This window comes from Brienomyrus brachyistius, chromosome 7 (assembly GCF_023856365.1).
Source record: "Brienomyrus brachyistius isolate T26 chromosome 7, BBRACH_0.4, whole genome shotgun sequence".
Lineage (NCBI taxonomy): Eukaryota > Metazoa > Chordata > Actinopteri > Osteoglossiformes > Mormyridae > Brienomyrus > Brienomyrus brachyistius.
Window position 1 is genome coordinate 74,306 of NC_064539.1, and position 22,626 is coordinate 96,931.

General features: G+C 44.7%; 1 protein-coding gene across 3 annotated transcripts in view; it reads right to left on the minus strand.

The window, feature by feature from the left end:
* Positions 1 to 20,111, minus strand: part of LOC125745653 (fibrillin-2) — an 84,147-nt gene extending 64,036 nt beyond the window's left edge. Inside the window, exons 1-6 of one of the 3 annotated variants that reach the window (XM_049018687.1) lie at positions 19,544 to 20,111; positions 18,339 to 18,421; positions 17,372 to 17,470; positions 15,569 to 15,664; positions 14,382 to 14,477; positions 2,130 to 2,327 (exon numbers count right to left, since the gene is read on the minus strand). In XM_049018687.1, coding sequence (XP_048874644.1) covers positions 2,130 to 2,327; positions 14,382 to 14,477; positions 15,569 to 15,664; positions 17,372 to 17,470; positions 18,339 to 18,421; positions 19,544 to 19,707 — 736 coding nt within the window. In that variant the 5' untranslated portion in view covers positions 19,708 to 20,111. Of the gene's footprint in view, positions 1 to 2,129; positions 2,328 to 4,622; positions 4,802 to 14,381; positions 14,478 to 15,568; positions 15,665 to 17,371; positions 17,471 to 18,338; positions 18,422 to 18,572; positions 18,710 to 19,543 lie in introns of those variants that run through there. The other 2 variants (XM_049018688.1, XM_049018689.1) reach the window with 2 other exon arrangements.
* Positions 20,112 to 22,626: the final 2,515 nt, after the last annotated feature.

The window sequence follows — 22,626 nt, forward strand, 5'->3', positions numbered from 1 at the left end:
TGGCCCCTCCGCGGGTCCCTCGCCCTGTTTCCTCGGCCCCTCCGGGGTCCCCTCCGGCTTCGGCCTCCCGGCCGCCTGCAGCCCCTCCGGCTGCCGCCCGTCGCCCGCTGGGTCTCCCTCGGGCTCCCCTCTCGTCCCCCTCCTTGTCTCCCTTCGCTCCTGCCTTCGTCCCTTCGTTCCCCTGTCCTCCTTCCATCTTTGTCCCGCCTGTCTCTGCTCCCCCTTGCTTTGTTCCTCCCGTCTCTGCTCCTCGTCCTTCTGTGTTCCCTCAGTTCACTCCTGGCCCTTGTGTCCCGCCTGTGCCCTCTGTTTCGCCCTTTCTCGTCTGCCTGTCTGCTTTCCCGACCCTCTGTCAGGTTTTGTCCTTTGTCTTGTCCCTCGCTGTGTTTTGTGCTTCGGTCCTGTTCCCTGTCCTGCGTTGATTCTGTTCTTGTTTTTCAGGTCCTGTTTTGCCTTGTCCCGTCCGTCGCCCCCTTCCTTGGCGCGCCCGGAGAAGCGCGCCTTTGGGGGGGGGTTCTGTCATGCCCGGCTCGTCCGCTCCTCCTGTGTGCCACGCCCCCTGATTACCCACGTGTTTTCTCCCGATTGTACCCAGCTGTATCTAGTTTATTTGCTCAGTCCTGTGTATTTCAGTCCGTGTCTTACCCGAGTCCTTTGTCCGTCATTGATGTTTCCTGATGTCTGTTGCCGTCCAGTGTTCCCTGCCCCGGATATCTTGAATAAAACCCCGTTTTTCCCGTATCCCGCTTGCCTGCCTGCTCCTTACCCGCACGATTGCCGCGCTCGCTTACCACGATCGTGACACCGGACAGCGCTGCATTATTTCCTGTCAGTCTCTAACACTCGGTATTTCACTCTCAACAAAATGCATCCTGCAGCTTTGGTGCAATTAACTCTGCTGTCAACAGGTGTCACTTTATAATATTTACTGTCCTTTGGGGGGTCATTAAAAACCAGGCCCAAACAACACAGTTAAAATCATTTCCTGGAGCTGGATATATGTCAACCTACGTTATTTGCTTTTTATTGTTCTTTATTGTGATATGTTGTTTGAGTCTGGGAGACACATAAACAATTATTTAATTGCAGTTCTACAAATGACAACTGTACAACTTTTGAATTCTGCAAACCCTACCTGATAGATACATATGAATGTACTGCTCTAGTGACACGCTCCATTGTCAGCAACAGTGGACTGCAGTTTGTTAAATAAAACAGCGACATGCGCACACACACACACACACACACACACACACACACACACACACACACACACACACACACAGCTGCTGGAAACGGCACATCCGATCACCACAGCTGGCTCCTTCCTTCGCCTGCATTTAAACCTGCAGTCCATAAACAAATGCGGTCTGAGACAAAGACAACCCTGAGGGACCATGTGACGTGACCTTTTTAACGGCCTTGCTTACCTTTGCATTTCCCCCCCACTGCACATCTGCTACGGCCATCACAAGACTGGCAATAAAATCTTTCAATTTAAAAAATGCTCCTGGACATGGATCATGACTTAAACCTGGCCTTATTATGTCTGTATTATGTGCTAAGCAACCCCAGTGATGCCCATCTCAAAAGCACTGGGAAAAAAATCCCAGTAACACTTTACTTAAAGCACTCTTGTATAATGCATTGTAGATATCTTCATAATGCATTATAATGCATTCATAGAGTATTACAAACACAGCTATAACTATTTATAAAAAGGCATAACACATTATAGCCATGTTTATTAAGCATTATAAATATTCTATGAAGCTCTATGAAGATCTATAATGCACTGAAAATTATAATGCATTATGAAGGTGAAAGGTATATCCTGACATTGCCTGGGTTCATAGGGTGTTTCAGGTCTAACAACGTCATACACCCTAGCCCAGGTGCATTGTGGATGAGAACTTCTGAGCCACTTTCTTTCCCCTGTCCAACTGGTGACCTGCATCTGACCCCACACTATACTGCACTGCACAGCACATTTTTCAAATTCCGCTTCATTAATATATCTTTTAGTAGGTTTATTTACATTGTTATCCTCATTGCATATAGTGATTATTTATTCACTACAATCTCATTGCTATATCTCTACCAATGGAATTAGTGAGGGTGGGGCTCACCCTGGCAGGCTCCAGTGCGGGCGCTGGCCACAAGGCCGCGGCGGCAGGGCTGCGGCTGGGCGGGGCACATCTCGCAGGGGTGGCCCCAGGCTCGGCCCACGGTGGCACAGCACAGCGACTTGGTGCACATGATGCCGCTCACCTGGCCCTGGCACATCTGGTTGGTGACCTGCAAGAAGCAGGGCCCCGTCCTGTAGTCTGGGAGACAGAAACGTCACGTTAGAGGGCCACGTGTTCGTCCCTAACCAACAGAAATGATCACTCTTAAAATGTATTTCTATATAAAGCTTGCTTCCCCACTCCTGGCCCTGTGTGTGAGGAGCTTGCATGGCTTCCATGTTTTCCCTCCCATATTCGGTGGGGACACGCATGTCCTCACACAATGTGGTTTACACGGCTCAGGGTCTCCGATTGGCCCTTAGTGTGTGATCATATGTGACCGTGTGCCCTGTGATCAGTGGGCATCCCACCCCAGGGTGTCCCCTGCCCTGTGTCGGGGACAGACTCCAGGGTCTATGTAACCCAGCACTGGACAGGCTGAATATGGACGATGGCTGTAAGGATAACATTTATTTACATCAGGAAAACAAGATTAAGTAGACTAAACAATATTTAAAAGTACCAGTTCCAACACCTGAGAATAAGTCTATTTTTAAGCACAATCGAAATCACCATTATTAATGTTGTCTAAGTATTTTAAAAACCTACTTTGATAAAAAACAAACCTACAATACACAAAGTAAAGATACCTAGCAGGATATGTTGATTTAACACCATTGTATGCCATATTGAATATGTAATATGGGAAATGAACAAGAAATTCATATTCACATCAAACAAAGCAACTGATCTCCGCCTAAAACACTTTTCATAATTATGTCATGGCAAAATGAAAGGACTTAAAATAAGGGACTTAATTCTCTGGCTGGATTTTCCTTTGATGGTACGTTTTATGGGACATTTTTGCAAAGCAAATTTAGTTTATTGTTTAATTTAATTACACAATCCTTTGGACTCTCACACTCCAGTTCTAAAATATCGGCGATACAACAGCAGTAGAAGGACTATTTATTAAAAAAATTATTTTAGTTTTGTCTAAACAAAAAAAATTACCACTGTATTCCACATGAACGTAAATGTTATTTATAATATGTAGGGTACATCCATCCATCCATCCATCCATCCATCCATCCATTTTCCAAACCACTGATCCTATTGGGTCGCGGGGGGTCCGGAGCCTATCCCGGAAGCAATGGGCACGAGGCAGGGAACAACCCAGGACGGGGGGCCAGCCCATCGCAGGGCACACTCACACACCATTCACTCACACATGCACACCTATGGGCAATTTAGCGACTCCAATTAGCCTCAGCATGTTTTTGGACTGTGGGGGGAAACCGGAGTACCTGGAGGAAACCCCACAACAACATGGGGAGAACATGCAAACTCCACACACATGTGACCCAGGCGGAGACTCGAACCCGGGTCCCAGAGGTGTGAGGCAACAGTGCTAACCACTGCACCACCATGCCACCCCTTACGTAGGGTACATTATATTATTATTCACTAAAATATATGTTGATCTGCATGCATAAATAACTTATCATGCATTACGTAAATAAAGCAATTTAATGCTTCATGAATAAACTCGAAAATTATTATCTATGTAGCCCTTATGGGTTAAAGTCACAAATGGACACGAGGTTCAGTCCAAACAAAAGCTTCCATTGACCTTGGGGCTCCCGTCGCAAGATTGCACACGGTTTAATATTTATTTCAGTAAACATAGTAACCTAATATTACAAATGCTGGCATGCCGACTTGTAGCTCTTGCCGATATAACAGCTAAGTAAAGCAGAGGATTAAGTATTGTTTTAGGGATTATGTCAGATGTTGGTTTTCTGCATGATAAACAGTTTAGTTTGGTCCGACTGAAATGTAAACAGTATAAACAAGGGATTAAAAAAAATTTAAACAGTCACAAGAGACCTTACACAGGCAGGTAGACGACTATTTCTCCAAACTGTGTTACTTCGATTTTCACATTTCTTTACAGAAGATTAAATTAGTAATAGTACTTTCCACAATGTGCTGCCAGTCTTTATTTACATTGTCTATCTGATGCAAACTAACGCAGAAAAGCTTAATGGTCCCTGCTTAACTTCAAATTGTTTCACTGTTGGATGTCATGTGAAAGAATCTTCTAAACATTTATGTTAACATGACGCTCAAATGGGTTTCATGGCCCATGTTTCATGGCTTAGTGTGGGATGGGAGGCATCTGTCACACCAAAAAAACAGTCTAAACAAATACTTCATTGTAGATAGTAAATAATGTTACAATGTTACAATGTCACAATGCTAATGTCATGCCCGGCTCGTACGCTCCTCGTGTGTGCCACGCCCCCTGATTACCCACGTGTGCTTCCCTGATCATCCTCAGCTGTGTCCGATTATTTTGATCAGTCTTGTCTATTTCAGTCCGTGTCTTACCTTAGTTCCGTGTCTGTCATTGATGGTGCTGTGCGTAGGTGTCCTGTCCTGCCCTAGCCCCGCAATAAACCCCTAGTTTGCCCTGATATTCGCCTTCTTGCTTGTTCCTTGCCTTCCTGCCCGCATGATCACCGTTCCGTTCCCTGGTGATCGTGACAGAATGACGGACCCCAAAAGGAAGAAGAAGCAGCAGAGAAAGAGGATCCTGGAGGAATCTATGATCCGCCTGGGAGCTTGCTCGCTCTCCCGGCTTTGGCTCCCGAGTGAGGACGAGGAAGAGGACCCCTTCCTGTTCCCGGACCCGAGGCCTATCCCCGCGGAGCAACTGCTGCCCCTCAAGCAGTATTTGTTCCGGCCCAAGCGGCTGGCCAATTGGGGAGGGATTCGAGCGGTGCGAGACGCCATTCCCCGTGTGCCCCGCAACCCTAAAAGGGCCGCGGCCGTCTCATCCGCACAGGACTTGCCAGTCCCGCCACCTGCGGCAGCCAACCCAGAGGCACTCCCCTCGCCTCTGCCTGAAGCGACGGTGTCCCTCACCAATCAGTTCTTCGCCCTCCAGGGACTGTACTGTGAGGATTCAGCCGCTCCGTGTAGCCCGGAGACGGAACAGCTCACAGTGCGGCTGGGGAGGGATTTCGACGCGTTCTCTCCCACCTCTCATCGAGGTAACCTCGAGAGACTGGCAGAGGACCTGAAGAGGCTAATCCAGCTCCGGAAAGCTTCGGCTCCCGTGCTCGTGCAGCCGCCTCTGCCTGCGGCTCCAGCGCCCAAGCAGCTGCCCCTGCCAGCGGATCCGCCGCCCGAGCAGCCGCCTCTGCCTGCAGCTCCAGCTTCCAAGCAGCCGCCTGCGCATCCTGAGCGGCCGCCTCCGCCTTCCTCGGAGGTGGAGGAACTTGAATGGGACCCCTCGGGGAACCTTCTGACGACTCCTCTGCCCTCGTCCCGGCGAGCCCGACCCCGACCAAGGGTCGTAATGTCTGTGTCCCGGAAGGGGAGAGGACATAGACGCAGGGCTGGGGTCCCACCCACCCTGCCCCCTGGCTCGCCCTCCCTCGCCTGCGCTGGGGCTTGGTCGGCGTCTGCGGGTCCTGGCCCTCCGGGTCAGCTGTCGCCTGAGGGTCCCCCTCCGCGGCCTCGTCACCTTGCCTCGCTCCCCACTCCGGTGGCCGGCTCCTCTGTCGCCTGCGGGTCCTCCCACTCCTGTGTGTCGGAGGACGTCGCCGCCTACTGCGGCTCCCCCCCTCTCCTTGCCCTCACCAGGGTCCCCTCCAGCTCCCTCGTCCCCTTCCCTCCTAGCACTCCTGGTCCTTTTGTCCCGCCTGTTCCCTCTGTTTCACCCTTTCTGGTCTGTCTATCCGGCTTCCCAGTCCTTAGTCAGATCCTGTCCTACGTCCTGTCGTTGGCCATGTTTCGTATCTCGGTCCTGTTTCCTGTGCCCCGTTAACAGTTTTGTTCTTCTGTTCCAGGTCCCGTTTCCCTCGTCCCGTCCGTCACCCCGGAGAAGCGCGCCTTTGGGGGGGGGGGGGGGGGGTTCTGTCATGCCCAGCTCGTACGCTCCTCGTGTGTGCCACGCCCCCTGATTACCCACGTGTGCTTCCCTGATCGTCCTCAGCTGTGTCCGATTATTTTGATCAGTCTTGTCTATTTCAGTCCGTGTCTTACCTTAGTTCTGCGTCTGTCATTGATGTTGCTGTGCGTAGGTGTCCTTTCCTGCCCTAGCCCCGCAATAAACCCCTAGTTTTCCCTGATATTCGCCTTCTTGCTTGTTCCTTGCCTTCCTGCCCGCATGATCACCGTTCCGTTCCCTGGTGATCGTGACAGCTAACTGGTCCAAAATCATATATGGGAAGGCATGACAGATTATTGCTTAGTGCTGCAGCCTCACACCTCCAAGGGAGTGGGTTCAGCTCCTGTATCTGTGGGCATGGAGTTTGCACTCCTTCCATTGTTCATGCAGGTTTCCTCCCACACAAATGCAGTGTACGTGGTATTGAAGATGAATGCGCATATATATACTCAGTGGCCAGTGCATTAGGTACATCAGGTCATTAACACAAACAGCTCGCTCCTCCAAACAGCCAATCACGAGTGAATCATGTAAATAGCAGACAAACCAGCCCAGTTTCTCTCCTATACCCTAGTGCACAGAAAAGATCTTTCTGGTAAAGTAACAGAAGGTCATCGTCATGCAGTAATTGAGCCTTAATCATATTTCTTTCTTGCCTACAGTGTGGTCAAAGTGATGATGAGCGACATCGAGGAGCTTTAGAAGAGGGTCTGGAAACCTGACATCCACCACTGTCTACCCCAAAAAGAGAAATTCGTGTAAAGCCACCAGGCTCCAACACACATGTACCCATACACAGAGACAGGCAAAGAATAATGGCGTGTCAGTAACAATGGGGCTGAAAAGCAGGTTTCTACCCTTTTCATGAAACCCACGGTCTCTCGTGCAAAGAGACTAACAGGAAAGCATGGATGCACGCAATGCACTGCTGGTAAGTCTGGGAAAGCTTCAAATGTGTCTTTGATTTCAAACCAATTAGCAATTTAGAAGATAAACAATCTTCATCACAAAATATGGTATGCAATCTAAAACATCAGTGCTTAAATCCTTAGAACTACCATGTGGCCAGGTTACCAAATTTTTATAATGAAAAATGTAAATCATCATGATCAAAGTTCAGACTCATACTATTCCTAAAACGCTGAGAAAATTACCAGCTCACTGTTAAGCTAAAACGGTTTGTCAGTGAGTTCTATGCCAGTGGGAAGCAGCAAGCAACAAATGGTCTTTTCTGATGATGACCTGCACCAATTGGATAACGTCATACGCTATAATTGATCCACAATGACTTTGAATAATCTTCCAGTCCATCAAATTTTGAACCACGTGTCTGTGAATGGAAATTTATAAAGGAATGTATTGTATCTGCCAACCACATGAAATGATGGTACAGAGGACTGGCGTTCTATTGGTGCGATAAAGTCATGCACCTCAATCCTAACAGGCCACCATAAGAAGAGTTCACTGCCGTGTCAACAGATTTTTATAAACTAGATTATCATTTTAATTTAATCTGTGTGCTTTTCATATGGAGAAACCAATATAATACTAATGAAATTTTCATCTTCTCAGGCTAAGGTTTCCATTCCTGGAGAGACAAGCTGTGGTCAGTCAATGACTTCTGACTTTTTTGCCAAGGTTAGTTCTAATTTGCCTGTAGGATTTATGCTCCTCTGTACCAAATTACTGCACCATTAAGGGTTGTACCTGTAATGAGTGGCCAGAAGGCAGCACTGGCTAATCCTTAAGGTTCACCTTACAAACAGGGATATCTTATAAATCGTATAAAACAGGAAACAGGAAGGACGGGCATTCTGGCTAGAAGGCCCTTTGTCAAAGTTGAGGGCCCAGGGTCTAAAGATCATCTGCATTGTCTCCATGATAATTCACAGAAGGGTGCTGGAACAACTTGTCAATCGTGGGTTAACATAACTGCTTATGCGTCCTACTGTAAACATCAACATAAAAGTTACGCATTTAATTAGCTCCGTAAACAATAGCACAAGCATCAGACAGATTTCCACAGGGATTTATGAAATCAAAACTGTCAAAATGGCCAGGTTCACCTATATCAGGCTGTAAGGCAACATTCATGAGTCTTAAGCTGAACAGTCCTTTTGACTGACGCTTTAATTGCTGTTTGGACATAAGGAGAAACTGATATTAATACATGCAGCAAGATTGTTTCAAAGATGCGGTTTGTTAAATAAACTTTCTTTGGGACATTGAACAATTTCCAAAAAAAAGCAGTAAAATGGATTCCAAAAACTTTACTCCCACGCTGGCTTTAATAAGCTTTAATCCCCACATTTTAGGTGTGATGGTGATATTTGTGAAAGTAACTTCCATTGGATGACATGACACACACGAGTCTACATCTACGCAAGTTACTTAGCTACTTTTAAACCAGCAACTTAATCAACCGTCTGATTCATCACTGTTCAATGAAATCAATGCAAAGTCCAGAACAAAAGCTAAACCTTAGCGGCTGTCTGCAGGCCCGGCTGGGTCTCTGCACAGGCATCCGGTCAATGCTGCAAGCACAATGGTCTTTTTGTTTGTTCGTAAACTGTGCCACATATCTGCGCATTCTCAGTGCAGCCTCCTCACGGATGCATCCCATAACGGCCCGGACGCGCATGGTGTCCAGGTTCACATTCCGCTTCCCTCAAACTACACCCACATTGTCCAGCAGTTGCTCATTACCCACAATATTACTGATAATTGATCTTGGAGGCATTTTTAAGGCAATGATTAAACCGACTGGAATAAGCTTTTACTGTGGTTCACTTACCAGCCCTTGGCAAGGAGAGGGAATTAATCACGTTTCAAGAGGCTCTTGAAACCTGTTGACCAGCTCTCATACTCCCATTGAAAAGGTTTAAAAGGTTCATAATCCAAGTCGATATTATAGGATATTCTTCAATGAGCTTTGAACGTTTTATTGATGGGAAGAATCAAGGAATGGCTTGGTTTACTTACAATACTGAGACAAGCCATAGTATTTCATGTATGAAAAATTGTATATATATTCTGCAAATATGTGAAAACACCACCATTTACTCATTTTCACGTTTCAAGCCATTGCCAGCTTAACACACGCCAGACATATGCAAGCAATTCAGCTTGTCCTAAGAGATCAGTCAGCATATAATAATATCTGATTTCTCGCCCTTGAAATGAGTTATATGGTATGACCCTATACTAGCTTTCCAGTAAGATGGTTTAACTGTAAACAAAAACATTTTCCTAATAGCTACATAGAGGGTTTTACTAGTTTTCCATGTATCTCCATCCAGTAAGACAAGAAAACAACAGTAAACACATCCATTATTTAACTAAATCCAGCTACAGCATTAGCGACAAAGAAGCTACCAGTTTTGCGTCATCTGTATTATGTACAGCTTAATCAAAAGCACAAGTTCTTAATAGTCTTCCTCCAATGGGTTTCATGCCCCAGTTCACCTCTGGCACGCTGCCGTCTTCAGCGTTACTCACTTTTTCCAAGCTGATACACAACGTATCCCTGAGAATTCGATGAGTGTTACAGCAATGTAATTCTTTACGTCCCAAGTCTTGGTCCTAAGTTTGCTGGAGTCTATTGGAATGGCTAGTCCAAGCCTCCGTTTCCTACTGCGGCCCAAGTCCCTCCGTGGTCCATTCCAGCTAAACGGCACATGTGCTTCTCATTACTTTGAATTACACTCACGGTTTCTGCCGGCAGAGGTATGTCCAAAGCCACCTACAGGAGCATCTCAGGAACCAAGGACCACTTGGCTAAATATCAGATGGAAAAATACTAGCAAATAATGGTAGCAAATAAATAGTATGTTGGGTCTCTACATGTTCCTAATCCAACAAGACCTCCAGCTAAACTTTCAGAGCATATTCTGCATGTGCATTTTATGGTACGGCACTCTATGGGTTCAAACACCGTGTTTACACTTAGAAGGCCACTGGTTCGTACCCTTTGGTCAGCAGACTGATTTCATTATTTGAGCTCTTGAACAAGGCCTTTAACCCTAAATGCTGCAAGGATAGGTTGTCCCTGCTTACTAAACTGTAAATTTCCTTGGATATAAGTGCCTAATGTATTACAGGTACATTACATTATGCATGCCAGCCACCTGCTCAAACATATGACTGACTTAATACTTTCAGTAAAGTGATACTAATTCATAATCTGACAAAATAAGCAGTCATGTGGTTACTGATTACTTTATGAAGAATTTGAATTCATAAAGAAAATCACAGTGCCAGACTGGCTAGTCATAAAAGTCATTAAATTCTTCCCAGTAACTCATCTTTTTTTAAAAAAATCTTCACTGCCTATTTTGTTATGATTTTCCCTGTGTTGGTAACCAGTTTTGAATCACAACCTCCTCATCCCAACCCATTTGCCCTGACAGCCTTTTGTTGCTGGTCTGCTCCAAAATAATGGGGATGTTTTACACTAGAAACATTAGTGTCACAAATGGAGTTTTGGAGAAGAGGAGGAAGGGATGAAGAGTCTATCTACATGTACTTATTTGTTACACCTATCCCTAGTGGCTCCACAGGTAACTTGAGCACCCAGAAATAGAGTGTAGAGTGCAATGCCTGACTATTCAGTCTTGGCAAACTGACCCTTCTGCGTTTATGAAATATCCGGATTTTTAGCTGTCCTAAAAAGAGGAACCAGTTGGATACCAGCCTGGTTTTGAGTTTGGATCTGGTTCTGATCTGCCTGTGTCACATGGTTTGGTTTAGTTTGTCCTTGCTGGTACTCCAGAGAGTGCATATGCTTATCCGCATGGTGTCTGATCCTATCACCAATCGCAAACCCTAACAGCTAATCTCCCGACATTGTGGCAGAAGTGTGTTTTATGAATGGAGGGTATTATTGGCAGGTAGCAGAAACGACTTAACCACACTACACCTCCATTGTACAACAATGACCCTCAAGTGTTCCACAGGGATCAAAGCCCAGGATTCGTCCATGGGTATCGCTTTCCATAGCTAAGGATCTTTCATCCGACCTACACTGTGGAGAATGTGAATGTACGTCAGCATCCCATAAATCCAAACACATCCAGGCCTGCTTGGGGGAGGACACTAGGGTACATGTGTAATTAATGAGAAATGCATCACACCACTGAGTTCTTACGTTCTGTGTTATCAACCTCCCTGTAACACTATACTGAATAAGAGGCTGAAAGATGGATGGATGAATGGATAGACGGATGAATGGAGCCTGAGCTGATTATTAGGAACCGATTCATGCACATTTGGTGTCACCGGGTTTCTGTAAAGACAGACTGATTCTTGAGGAAGTGAGATATGGAATTAATAAACAGGAATAATAATTAATACAGTCGAACCTCGTTACTACGTACCCCGGATACAACGTTTTCACCTTTTCAACGTACAGGTTTCTAATTCCCGTTTTTAGCCTATGTATTATTCCAATAGCAGCCATTGTTTACAGCATACACCCTTACAGCGTAAACTTCGATACAACATCCAAATATCTAGAGAAAATACGAAAACTAACCATCGTTACAACGTACAGCGCTCTCCCCGCCCACCACAACTTGTGTCGCTACATCTACCTGTATCTACCTGATCTTCGCCCGACAATGCACATTTGTCTATTGCGTTGCTTGGCGTTAAATGAGTTGCCTTGGCCGATCGTTACTGGACTGCGTAGTAATGGCTTGTTAAGTGTTGTGTGCGTATTCTTTGTTTATTAAACCTTGAGAAATACCGGTCATGCCGGTATTTGTGAATTCAGAATAATAATGGAAGTAAAGGATTTTATGATTTAATTTGACCAATATTTCATTAATATTTTCAGGCCAAATGCCAATTTGGATGCGAATGTTTATTTTAAAAATCCATTTTGACCAGCCGTTGTGTATTTTCGTTGCCGTTTATCGCCGGCCAGCACTAAGTAATCGTGAGTAATTTAAGGAAAATTTCAAGGATCCAAATGAGCTTTGTCGAATTATTTAACAAGTAATATTGTGTTCGTTTGTTTTGTAGTCAATTTAAGGGTCTGTTCTATTAAAGTTTTATCATTTACATGGATATTTCGTGAGTTCTTTCATCCATCTTGCACTAAGTGGTTACAACGTTCTATGCTTATAACGTACATGTTTTTGATATCCCGTCTTGTACGTAGTAACGAGGTTCGACTGTAATAGGAATATATTACATGGGGAATCTTCTGATTCAATGCATTGTGCAACCACAGTTGTGCTGTACTGCTTTGAGACAAACACTGAATACATAAACACTAATGAGATTAGACAGGGAATGACATTACTGGGCAACACGTTTCTTTTCAATATGTTCTGCCTCTGTTCTTAGTTAAACTAAACTTCACCCCTCCAATCCAATGTACGTGATGCCTGGAAACAGTCGATTAATCTGATCACAAACAGATACATGTGAAATGTATTCATTTGTTCATCAGCTTATTTCACTTCAAGCTGCAAAAAATTAACAATCGTACAACATTTAACCCAGGCAAATAAACACCCGCCATTGTCAAAAAGCACAGAGGACTACAGAATTTGTCTGAACACGGTGGGCGGTTTGGACTAGATGATTGGGGTAGTTTTATAAAAAAAAAAAAAAAAACAGGCCAGGGATTCAGAAAGAACAATCTACAGACTGTGGCCACTTTCACAGATGCGAAAGAAAACACCAGACTGCTTTTAAATTACACTCAGGCCAGACTGATTTTAACAGACCAGAATCAGCATAGACCTCCGGCTACTTGGAAGCGGCAAAGATGATGTTCTGCATGGTTCCTTGACAATAACTCACCAGAGAGGGACTGCTGCTACCCTAATGAAAAATATAAAAATATATTATATAAAATATCCCAGCCCCAGTGCTCACAGTCCCATACCACTGCGAACGAACACATCCTCTTTCTTAAATCACACAGACGACACCGGCGGAGTTGGGGGGACGCATGTTCCTCTCCTGAAATAAGACCGCAGGAATATCTTCCAACAGCCACCCGTCGTGACAGAGAAAGTCATTCACAAAGCTGGACGCCAGTGATGCTGGGCCAGTATCAAGTGGCCTCAGCATTTCAGTCAGCTCAGAGGGAGCACCAAAAAGGCATTTCCGCCCCCTCTGATTAAGGTGGATCTGATGACAGGCTGAGGGAGCGATGGGTACATTTGGGTATAAGGGCGCAACCCCAGAAAGCCTGTCTCCTGAGGACAGAACCAAGACGAGATCAGCAGGAAGGAAATCAGTGCGTCGGTGGAAGAGGGGGGAACTGGCTGAAAAACGAAAGGAGGGACAAATATATCCATAAAATGACAACAATGTCTAGAATGTAGAATCTCTTCCCGAAGTCATTACAGGACCTGCCTGTCACCAGTCACACAGGATAGGTCACATCTGTCCTTCCTCAACATCCTCCCAAGCTGTGATGAAATCTCAGGTTCACCGACTATCATCTGTCAAGCAGATGTCTTAATGTATATCATGCGCCGGGTTATTTAAAAAAAAAAAAAAAAAACACAGCTACATATACGATGATGTTTTTGTTACTGTTAACTAAATGGAAGCTGTGTCACTTTACATCCTGTTCTCAAACATATATAGCAGCCCACGGAAAGTCAGATCAAATCAGCATATTGGAACCTGCTGAAAAGAAATACCTAAAAACACAATCCTCCCATAGAGAATCAAAAGCTTGTGGTGCATTACAATGTGGAGAACGTGCTGCGGTTCAACAGCCTGGTATCTGTTTAATAACTCAATTACACTGCAGCCAAACTGAAACGGTCCAAGGCAATAAGAAGGAAAGGATGATAAGCCAGACTCGTGGCAGGGATGCGTAACGAAATTAAGGGTGGGGTGTTCCAACATTTTTTAATTACAGATACCGTGGGCACAGTGGGTGTGCTTCTACTAACTTCTCACACAGCTAGCAGATGAGGCCTCAGTGTGGTCATTTTTTGTTTCCAGCCCTTACCGTCTGTCTACAGCAAGCATTACACCACGTTCCTAAAGTAACTGTATTTCAGTTGTTTATCCAAATTTGATGGACAAAAAAATCACCCTAAACCTGAGTTCAACTTATTTCTGTGTTTAGTCCCATCCGAAGAAACACAGTAAGTGGTGAGGTCACGGGGTCAGAGTGCGGGTGGTCAGAGTGCGGGTGGGGGCATCTCCCGCCCTACCTCTCTCGCAGTGGGGTCCCGTGAAGCCGTAGACGCAGGCACAGCGGTTTGGCCCCACGCAGCGGCCGCCATTCTGACAGGCCGTCTCGCACACCGCTGCAAAGAAAGAGGACAGCCAGTGAGGGCCGGCAGTGAGGTCCACCTCACTGCTATCAGCATCACAGCTCCTGAAGTAGTCCCCGCACGACAAGCCCAGTGTAGATGAAAGGAACCATCCATAAGCTAATTAAAACAAGCCGAGAGAGCGGAAAACTTAATGAGATTTTGGCTCTGGGTGACACCATGTGCCACAGGGAGGGCCTTGGAGGTCCACCAAGCTGAAAGGGGCGTCCTCCAGCTGCTCAGGCAACCACACCATGTTTCCATACTGTGGTCGCCACCCTTTCAAAGCACCCTGGCCTTGAGTTTCCTGTGTCCCTCAGCAAACTGCCCAGCCTCCCCCTACCCCACTCCCACCACCTTCAAAGCAAGACTCAAATTCTTCTCTGCATGTGGCTTTAACGCCTGCTGGGCTCAGGTACAACACCACCAGTGTCTCCTGCAGGTACTAAGATGACCATCCCTCCACTGACCAAATGATTTCCAAACTCAGCTCTCTTTACCCTTACAGGCCACAATAGAGCAGATTGCAACTTCCAGAGAGTGGCTCTTCCCATGTCTGGAAAGCAAAATACATCATGGAATTCCGATTAATGGACGTTGTGAATGGGGAGGAATGGTGTGACACTGGTCAGCATAGTCGCCTCACCCCCCTGGGACCTGGGTTGAACTCCCCGCCATGGTTCCTTGTCTGTCGAGTTTGCATGTTCTCCCATGTTGTCGTGGTTTTTTTTGGGGTACTCTAGTCCCCCCCACAGAGTCCAGAAATGCCGAGAATGCTGAGGTTAACTGGAGTAACCAAATTGCATGTGCATGTGTGTGTTTGTGCCTTGTGATGGGCTTGGTGCCCCATCCTAAGTTGTTCCCTGCCTTGAAGCCATAGGCTCTTGCACCCATGGGTTCTGTCCCTGAATAGGACAAGTGATCACAGAAAATAGATGGATGGAGTTTATGAAGATCCTCAGTCAAAAATTCCCCCAGAGAGACACAAACCGAAGTGTGAACCAGTGTCAGCTTTCAGACCCTTCCATGCCAAGATAGGGCAAACAGGTTACGCACTGGAAGAGGCAGCGGCGAGGCTGACTCACACTGGGCGCAGAAGGCTCCCGTGTAGCCCTTCAGACACTGGCAGCGATCCTCAGCACAGATTCCCCCGTTCATGCACTGGACTTTACACTGCAGGCCTGTGGGGCACATTCACACACAAAGAGTGGCTGTAACACCATGATAAACCACCTTCACCGGCCATCATCTGTCTGACCCTGATAAAAGCATTTCACTCATCAGGACACCACAATAGGGATATACAAATTGATACTGAAATATTGATTCTTTGTAACTGGATGGTTTCATATTCAAAACTGCTTAAAGTAAAAGTATTGATTTTACCTAGTAATTTACATATCCAAATTACTGCAGGGAGCAGGACATGAACTGCTGCCTCCATCCATGCAGGGGGAGAAACTGCCAGACACTAGAGAAATGGAATGGTCTATCTGCCAGTACCCTTAGTCCCCCCCAGGCTTGACCAAAAAAAAAAAAAAATATATATATATATATATATATATATATATATATATATATATATATATATATATATATATAATTGTTGGGGTTGGACTGGTGTTATGGTGTGTTGATCTTGTTAATTGGTGACAAGTGCATTCACGGTAAGGTTTACATATCCGTGGAGATGACAGATTCATCAATTTTGGAAAAACTAAAACAAATGTAAAAACAATAGGATTCCAGCACTGCATGCTTAGACCCCTAAAACATTTGGAATTGCCCATGCACTTACTTCAGGTTACTTAAAACATATACTTGAAGAACTTTCTTTTTTTCATAAAGGATTCAGTTTTATATTCATTGGCTTCTGCATTACCTTATTATTACCTTAACTGCATGCATGTTTGTCATATTTTACAAATGTGTGGGACAAGTCCTTTTCTCCATTATTTTTTTTTTTTGGTTCTTGAAGCTTGACTAATTTGCTTCTGTGTTCTGCAAAAATAAGTTAATGTTCCATTTCCCAAGTGTCCAGACCCCTGCCCCTCTCCTCCCCCTTATGGAGGGAAGCAGTAGCACATGTTATGCTCCCTGCAGTAATTTGAACATTTAGACTATCAGTAGGGGGTGGCATGGTGGTGCAGTGGTTAGCACAGTTGCCTCACACCTCTGGGACCTGGGTTCTAGTCTCCGCCTGGGTCACATGTGTGGAGTTTGCATGTTCTCTCCATGGTTTTCTCCGGGTACTCCGGTTTCCCTCCACAGTCCAAAGACATGCTGAGGCTAATTGGAGTTGCTAAATTGTCCATAGGAGTGCATGTGTGTGTGTGCCCTGCAATGGGCTGGCCCCCCATCTGGGTTGTTCCCTGCCTCATGCCCACTGCTTCCAGGATAGGCTCTGGACACCCCACAACCCAGTAGGATAAGCGGTTTGGAATATGGATGGATGAAAATTATCATTATTATCTTAACGTCGGTATTTTTCGATTGAAATCGGATCGAAAAGAAAACCATTCATATCCCATCCCCAAACAAAAAAGGTGTCTAACAGCTAACATCATTTAACTATCAAAAGAAACATTCCAAAGTCTCCAGTTAAAACTACTCCAATAATTGAATGAATAATTAATTATTATTTCCGTGACCCTGTCACATTTGTTTTAGTTACTCATTACTACCTTACTAACAATTACCAACAGTGGATATTATGCAGTTGTGCTGACTAACAATAAAAATTAATCAATAAAAATGAAGAATTGCGTACTTTCGGTTAAAGCTTGGCTGTCATGTGGCATTAACGTTAAGATGACGAACATTGTCGGTTTTAACATGTCTGAGTCAGCCGCTTATTAGCCTACGGTACGGAGACGGGGGTAACCCACCGGATTTTGCCCCACAAGTCGGCGCTATCTGCCCGTTGGAGCACGTGCACATATTGGGGCGAGAGCAAAATCCGTCGCCGCAACTGTGGCGACAAATCGCTGCAAATAAAAAGAAATACATGTGAGAAGTAGGGGTATGTGTGAGTCACCTGCTGTACGATGTGAACTTTACTGCTACCCACCTCCATCCTCCACGCGGCAAAACAGACGAGAGTGTCTCGTGCTTAACGCGCTAGACCTGCAGCGTTTTGGAGCGCATCCAGAGCGCGCGGTAATTTACGAGTTAGCGAGCCTCTGCTGATTCCACTGCGAGCTCCACAGCGCTGCGGGGGTGCCCGAGGAATATTTCATATCGCCACTTTCAGTGCTTTTCCAGACTTGGTTGCAACCTTAGCCAGGCATCATAACAACTTAAACTGGGACGCCAAAAGTGCAGATTAATTGACATGGACCCCGACTCCCGCTTCATGCAAATTGCACAGTGATTAACGGTTTGAGACGTACGTCAATAGTTCTAGTTTATCATTACAGGAGCAGGACAAAAGCCGACGCTCCACAACGCCTGCGCACTTAGGCCGCGACTGTCACCCGACTCACCAGCAGCTGCCTTCACTCAGACCCATGGCCTCAACGGCGGAAGCGTGTTTTTATACCCAGTACAATTAAACAAGCCTGGGGGGGGGGGGGGGCTCATCTGTTTCGACCAACATGAAGAATCTATTTCATATAAACAGCAATTCATTATCCTGATTTATATGATACCATTTCAATCAAGAGTTTAGAAGGGAAAAGCATAGGATTTTTTATCTTATTCTTTCCCCAGCTAGGTAAATAGTTGCGAGGGGAATGTATTTTAATCGCTTTATATGAATCTCTTCCACAGTAAGGACTGGTGCCCACTGGTGGTGATCTAACATTTTCCTCAAAAGGGCGGCGCTCTCCTGCCAGAATCTGTAAGTATACTTACGCACGATGCACTGGTTGCCTCCTGGCAGCGTTTTCCATCCCGGGCAGCAATAAGAATGAAACCGCGATCCGCACACGTTTGGCCTGCACGGCAGTTAGGGAAACATACGGTTGTTATTTGATGACATTCATACACAAAGGACTAGCCCTCATTTCGAAAACGGTCGTTAAAAACGAATGGTTTTAATAGGGGGTTAACCATGCAAAATTGGCCAAATGCAAATACCATACTTACGTTAGAAAGTAAGATCCAGGAAAGCCACAATCGGAAACATATAAGAAACTGTGTTAATTAAAGCCTGACTGGATAGCGTGGTGGTGTATTAACAGCCCCCTAAAACTAGCAGATAAACATTTTTTCTTCGTACGCATAATCCAGCCTTGCCGGAGTAAAAAATTGGTGCTGAATAATTTCGAAAAAACAAACGACTGAAAGCATCTTAGACGCCCGCTAAACACGAGAAACTATGTGATTAATTGTGAGGAAGCATATTCGGTCGGACATGATCCATTATTTTTGTAATACAGAGGAAACGCTAGATGTCTTTGTAAACAGGTTTGTGAATACATTCCACATGTGATCTGGCAAGAGTATTCGTTAGCTCTGGCTTCCACCTTTAATCCTGCATTTTTCTAGCAGCCAATTATAGTATTTTAGATGAATAAGTTACACACCAGTCATACAGCCAAACAAAACACCCGAAGAGGTCTGATGCTCGGGACTTAGATCACTAAACAGTTAATGGCAGTCCTGGGTGAATTGTTATGCAAAAAAATCCCCCGACGAAATATAGCGTAACCTGTTAATCTTACGTTTGAGAAAGTCAATGGATACATAGAACGGATGTTGTTTCATTACTACATGACTACATTAAAAATAAAAAAGTAATGGATAGTTACTTTTTCAAATTTTAGACTCTACTTGATCTGTGTTATCTTCAGGCTAATAGTTTTCTCACGCTTCAAAGTTTTTTTTTTCAAAAAGGAAAGCAATGTTGCATGACAGTAAATGGCAACATATATACGGTAGTATTTTTCTTCCATTGTAGGTTTTAACTTTTTTAGGCTACCTGAACAAATACGTGATTTGGGTGATAAACATCTAATAGGTTTGTCGCAGTAGAAATGAGAAGAAATAAATGTTTGTGGGGACGTTTCATCAAGTAGACCAAGCAAGAGACACAAATAAAATTGCGGTCCCCTTACCCTCTGAGATCCTCCTGCCGTCCGCGTCTCCGCGCTCTGCCTGAAGTGCCTTGCGACCCCTCATTCGCATGGTTTACCGGAATCTGTCCCGCGGCATTTTCTACAATAACTCCTGAAAACATCGTGTATGCAACCAAACAATGAAAAATCCACGATGTGGCCATCCTGAGAAGGCTTCCAGTGAACAACTTCCTCTGTTCACCTTTCTTAGATGAATTTATATATACATATATATTTATCCCTGGAAAACAAGCTTCACAGTTTGTCAAAAGCAGTGCATTTTGCGAAGTCTGGGTCTACAATCGGAATTCCCCAATTTGGAAAAAAAATATAACTGCATACATCAAAGACATAAATATTTACGGAAACGGAACTTTCATTCCCTGCAGGAATTAAAGGACTCTGCTGTCATCGTAAACAGCAGAGAACCAATGGAGTGATTAAGTGGCTTGAAGAAGCACCCCGAGGTCGTACGGAATTAAATACTGAGAGAGAAAAAGCAGAAGGGGAGCAGCGCTGGGAGAGCCGCGCACAGACGCGCTCCGAGCTTCTGCCGCTGCTGCCAGTCAGTGGCCGCAAATCAAATTCTCCGCTACACACGTGTGTGGTTCCGGCGAAGGAAGGGGACGGGATACGGGATTATTCGACCAGTTATTACCGTGCAACCCCTAAGCGACGGCCCGCACACGTCTTCAGCCGGCTTTCAGCTCGTGTACTTCGAGGGGAATTACAGTCCTGGGAATTACTGAGAGTTTTACGGTCCAACATTGCGTTGCACTAGTTCCAAATGCATAAAATTAAACGATTAACAAAAAACTAGTGATCAACAAATGGGACAATCTAAGACAAAAAAGTAACGAACAAATCTGTAAAATAACTTCGCAAGTCAACCCTATAATAACCCTATGCCTACTGACCCCGAATACCTGATTTGCTGTTGACTGACAAAAAGAAATATTGCAAGACAGAAACAGAATGCTGTCTTCTGTCATATGTCACTTAGCATAATCAAATTTAAAATTGTGCATATTTACCCTTAAACTTTTCATTTGACTGCCATTTTGGTTTTTGGCTAGAAAAAGTAGCCTCCTGGATTTTTTTAGTTTACTGATATATTCTAGATAGTCAACATGCAGACACATGGAATGGAATGGAAGCTATAATCCAAGTGAAAATGGTAGATTACCTGGATTCATATAACATTCTGAGGGATAGCCAACATGGATTTAAAGCAGGAGAGGTGGATCCTGATTAACTAATCTGAGTTCTTTGAGGAAGCTAGAAGAGAAATTGATCCCAAAAAGGCCTACTGTCACACCCAACCATCCGATCCTTCCATGTGCCACGCCCCCTCATTAACCTCATGTGAAATCCTGATGTTATCAGCTGTTTCTTGCTGCTTCATTAAGTCCCATGTAATTAATTCCACGTCAGAGTATGTATCCCCAGTTCCATCATTGACGGTGTGTGCCATGTTTTGCCTTGTCTACCTAATAAACCCCATGTTCCTGAATCTCCATTGCCTGATCCTGATTTCCTGATTTTCCTGACCTAAGATATGATTTACTTAGATTTCCAGAAGGCCTTTGATGTTGTCCCCCACAAACAGCTCTTGCTTAAGCTCCAAGCTGCAGGGATTTTAGGAACTGTAGCAGCTTGGATCGAAGACTGGTTAACAGACAGGAAGCAGCGAGTAGTTATTAGAGGCACAATGTAACAGTGGGTCATAGTGTGGTACCACATGGTTCAATTTTAGGACCACTATTGTTCCTAATTTACATTAATGATATTGACACCAATACATACAGTAAACTGGTCAGAAGATACTGATCTAGCAGCAAAAAGGCTACAGTGGGATTTTGATTTAATTAGCGACTGGGCTGATACCTGGCAGATGCAGGGAGAAGAAATATAACGTGCATATATTTTATGGGTTCCACTGAAATAAAGGTAGCTGATTATGAGAAAGTTCTCGGTGTGTATGTTGATGCTTCCATGTCCTACTCTCGCCAGTGTGGGGAAGCAATAAAAAAAGGCCAATAGGATGTTGGGTTACATCTCCAGGTGTGTGGAGTCAAGGGAGGTGATGCTATGATTATATAATTCCTTGGTAAGATCCCACCTAGAATATTGTGAGCAGGTTTGCATTGCAAATTGCATTGCATTGCAACGTAGGGCTACGAGAATGATTCCTGGTCTTAGGGGAATGTCTTATGAGGAGAGGTTAGCTGAGCCGAATCTGTTTAGCCTCGAGCAAAGGAGAATAAGGGGGGACATGATCCAGGTATATAAGATTCTAACAGGTCAGGATGCTGTTAAGCCTATTCCAATAGGCTATTCCAATATTAGTTTAAATACTAGCACTCGTGGCCATAAGTGGAAATTAGTTTTAAAACGAATTTGAGGAAGCACTTCTTTACATAGCATGTAGTTAGAGTATGGAATAGTCTTCTTGCTAGTGTAGCGCAAGCTAAAACCTTGGGTTCCTTTAAATCAGAGCTAGATAAGATTTTAACAACTGTGAGCTATTAGTTAAGTTCTCCCTAAATGAGCTTGATGGGCCGAATGGCCTCCTCTCATTTGTAAATTTCTTATGTTCTTATGCTAAGTTCTGCATGTTTTCTTTTTCCCAACAATTCTTCCATCCATCGATCTTCCATAGCCTTTTGTCCAGGAGACCGACACAGCTGTAGTGAATGTGGAGCAGGGGGCATCCCGGTTGGGATTCCAGTTCATCGCATTGTGCATGTTTACAGTACTTTTGAATTGTTACAAGGGCTTAGGATTTGTTTCAGCATTATCAGGTAACAGGACTGTGCAGAGTCTTCTCAAGGGGCAAGTGCTCAAGTAGTAAAATTTGCCAATCAGGACAGATCTCTTTGGTAAAATTAGCGTAAATCACTTGTTCTCAAAAACTGGCACTTGCTAAATTTGTCAACCAGAACAGGGTCCCCTCAAATTTGCATGATCGTCAGTGATGGACACTGGGCACTCGGTATGATTTGCTGACCTACATGATCCCCATCGGTAAAATTCGAAAAGGTGTAGGGTGAATATGGTTAAAATGAGACACTTTCTAAAAA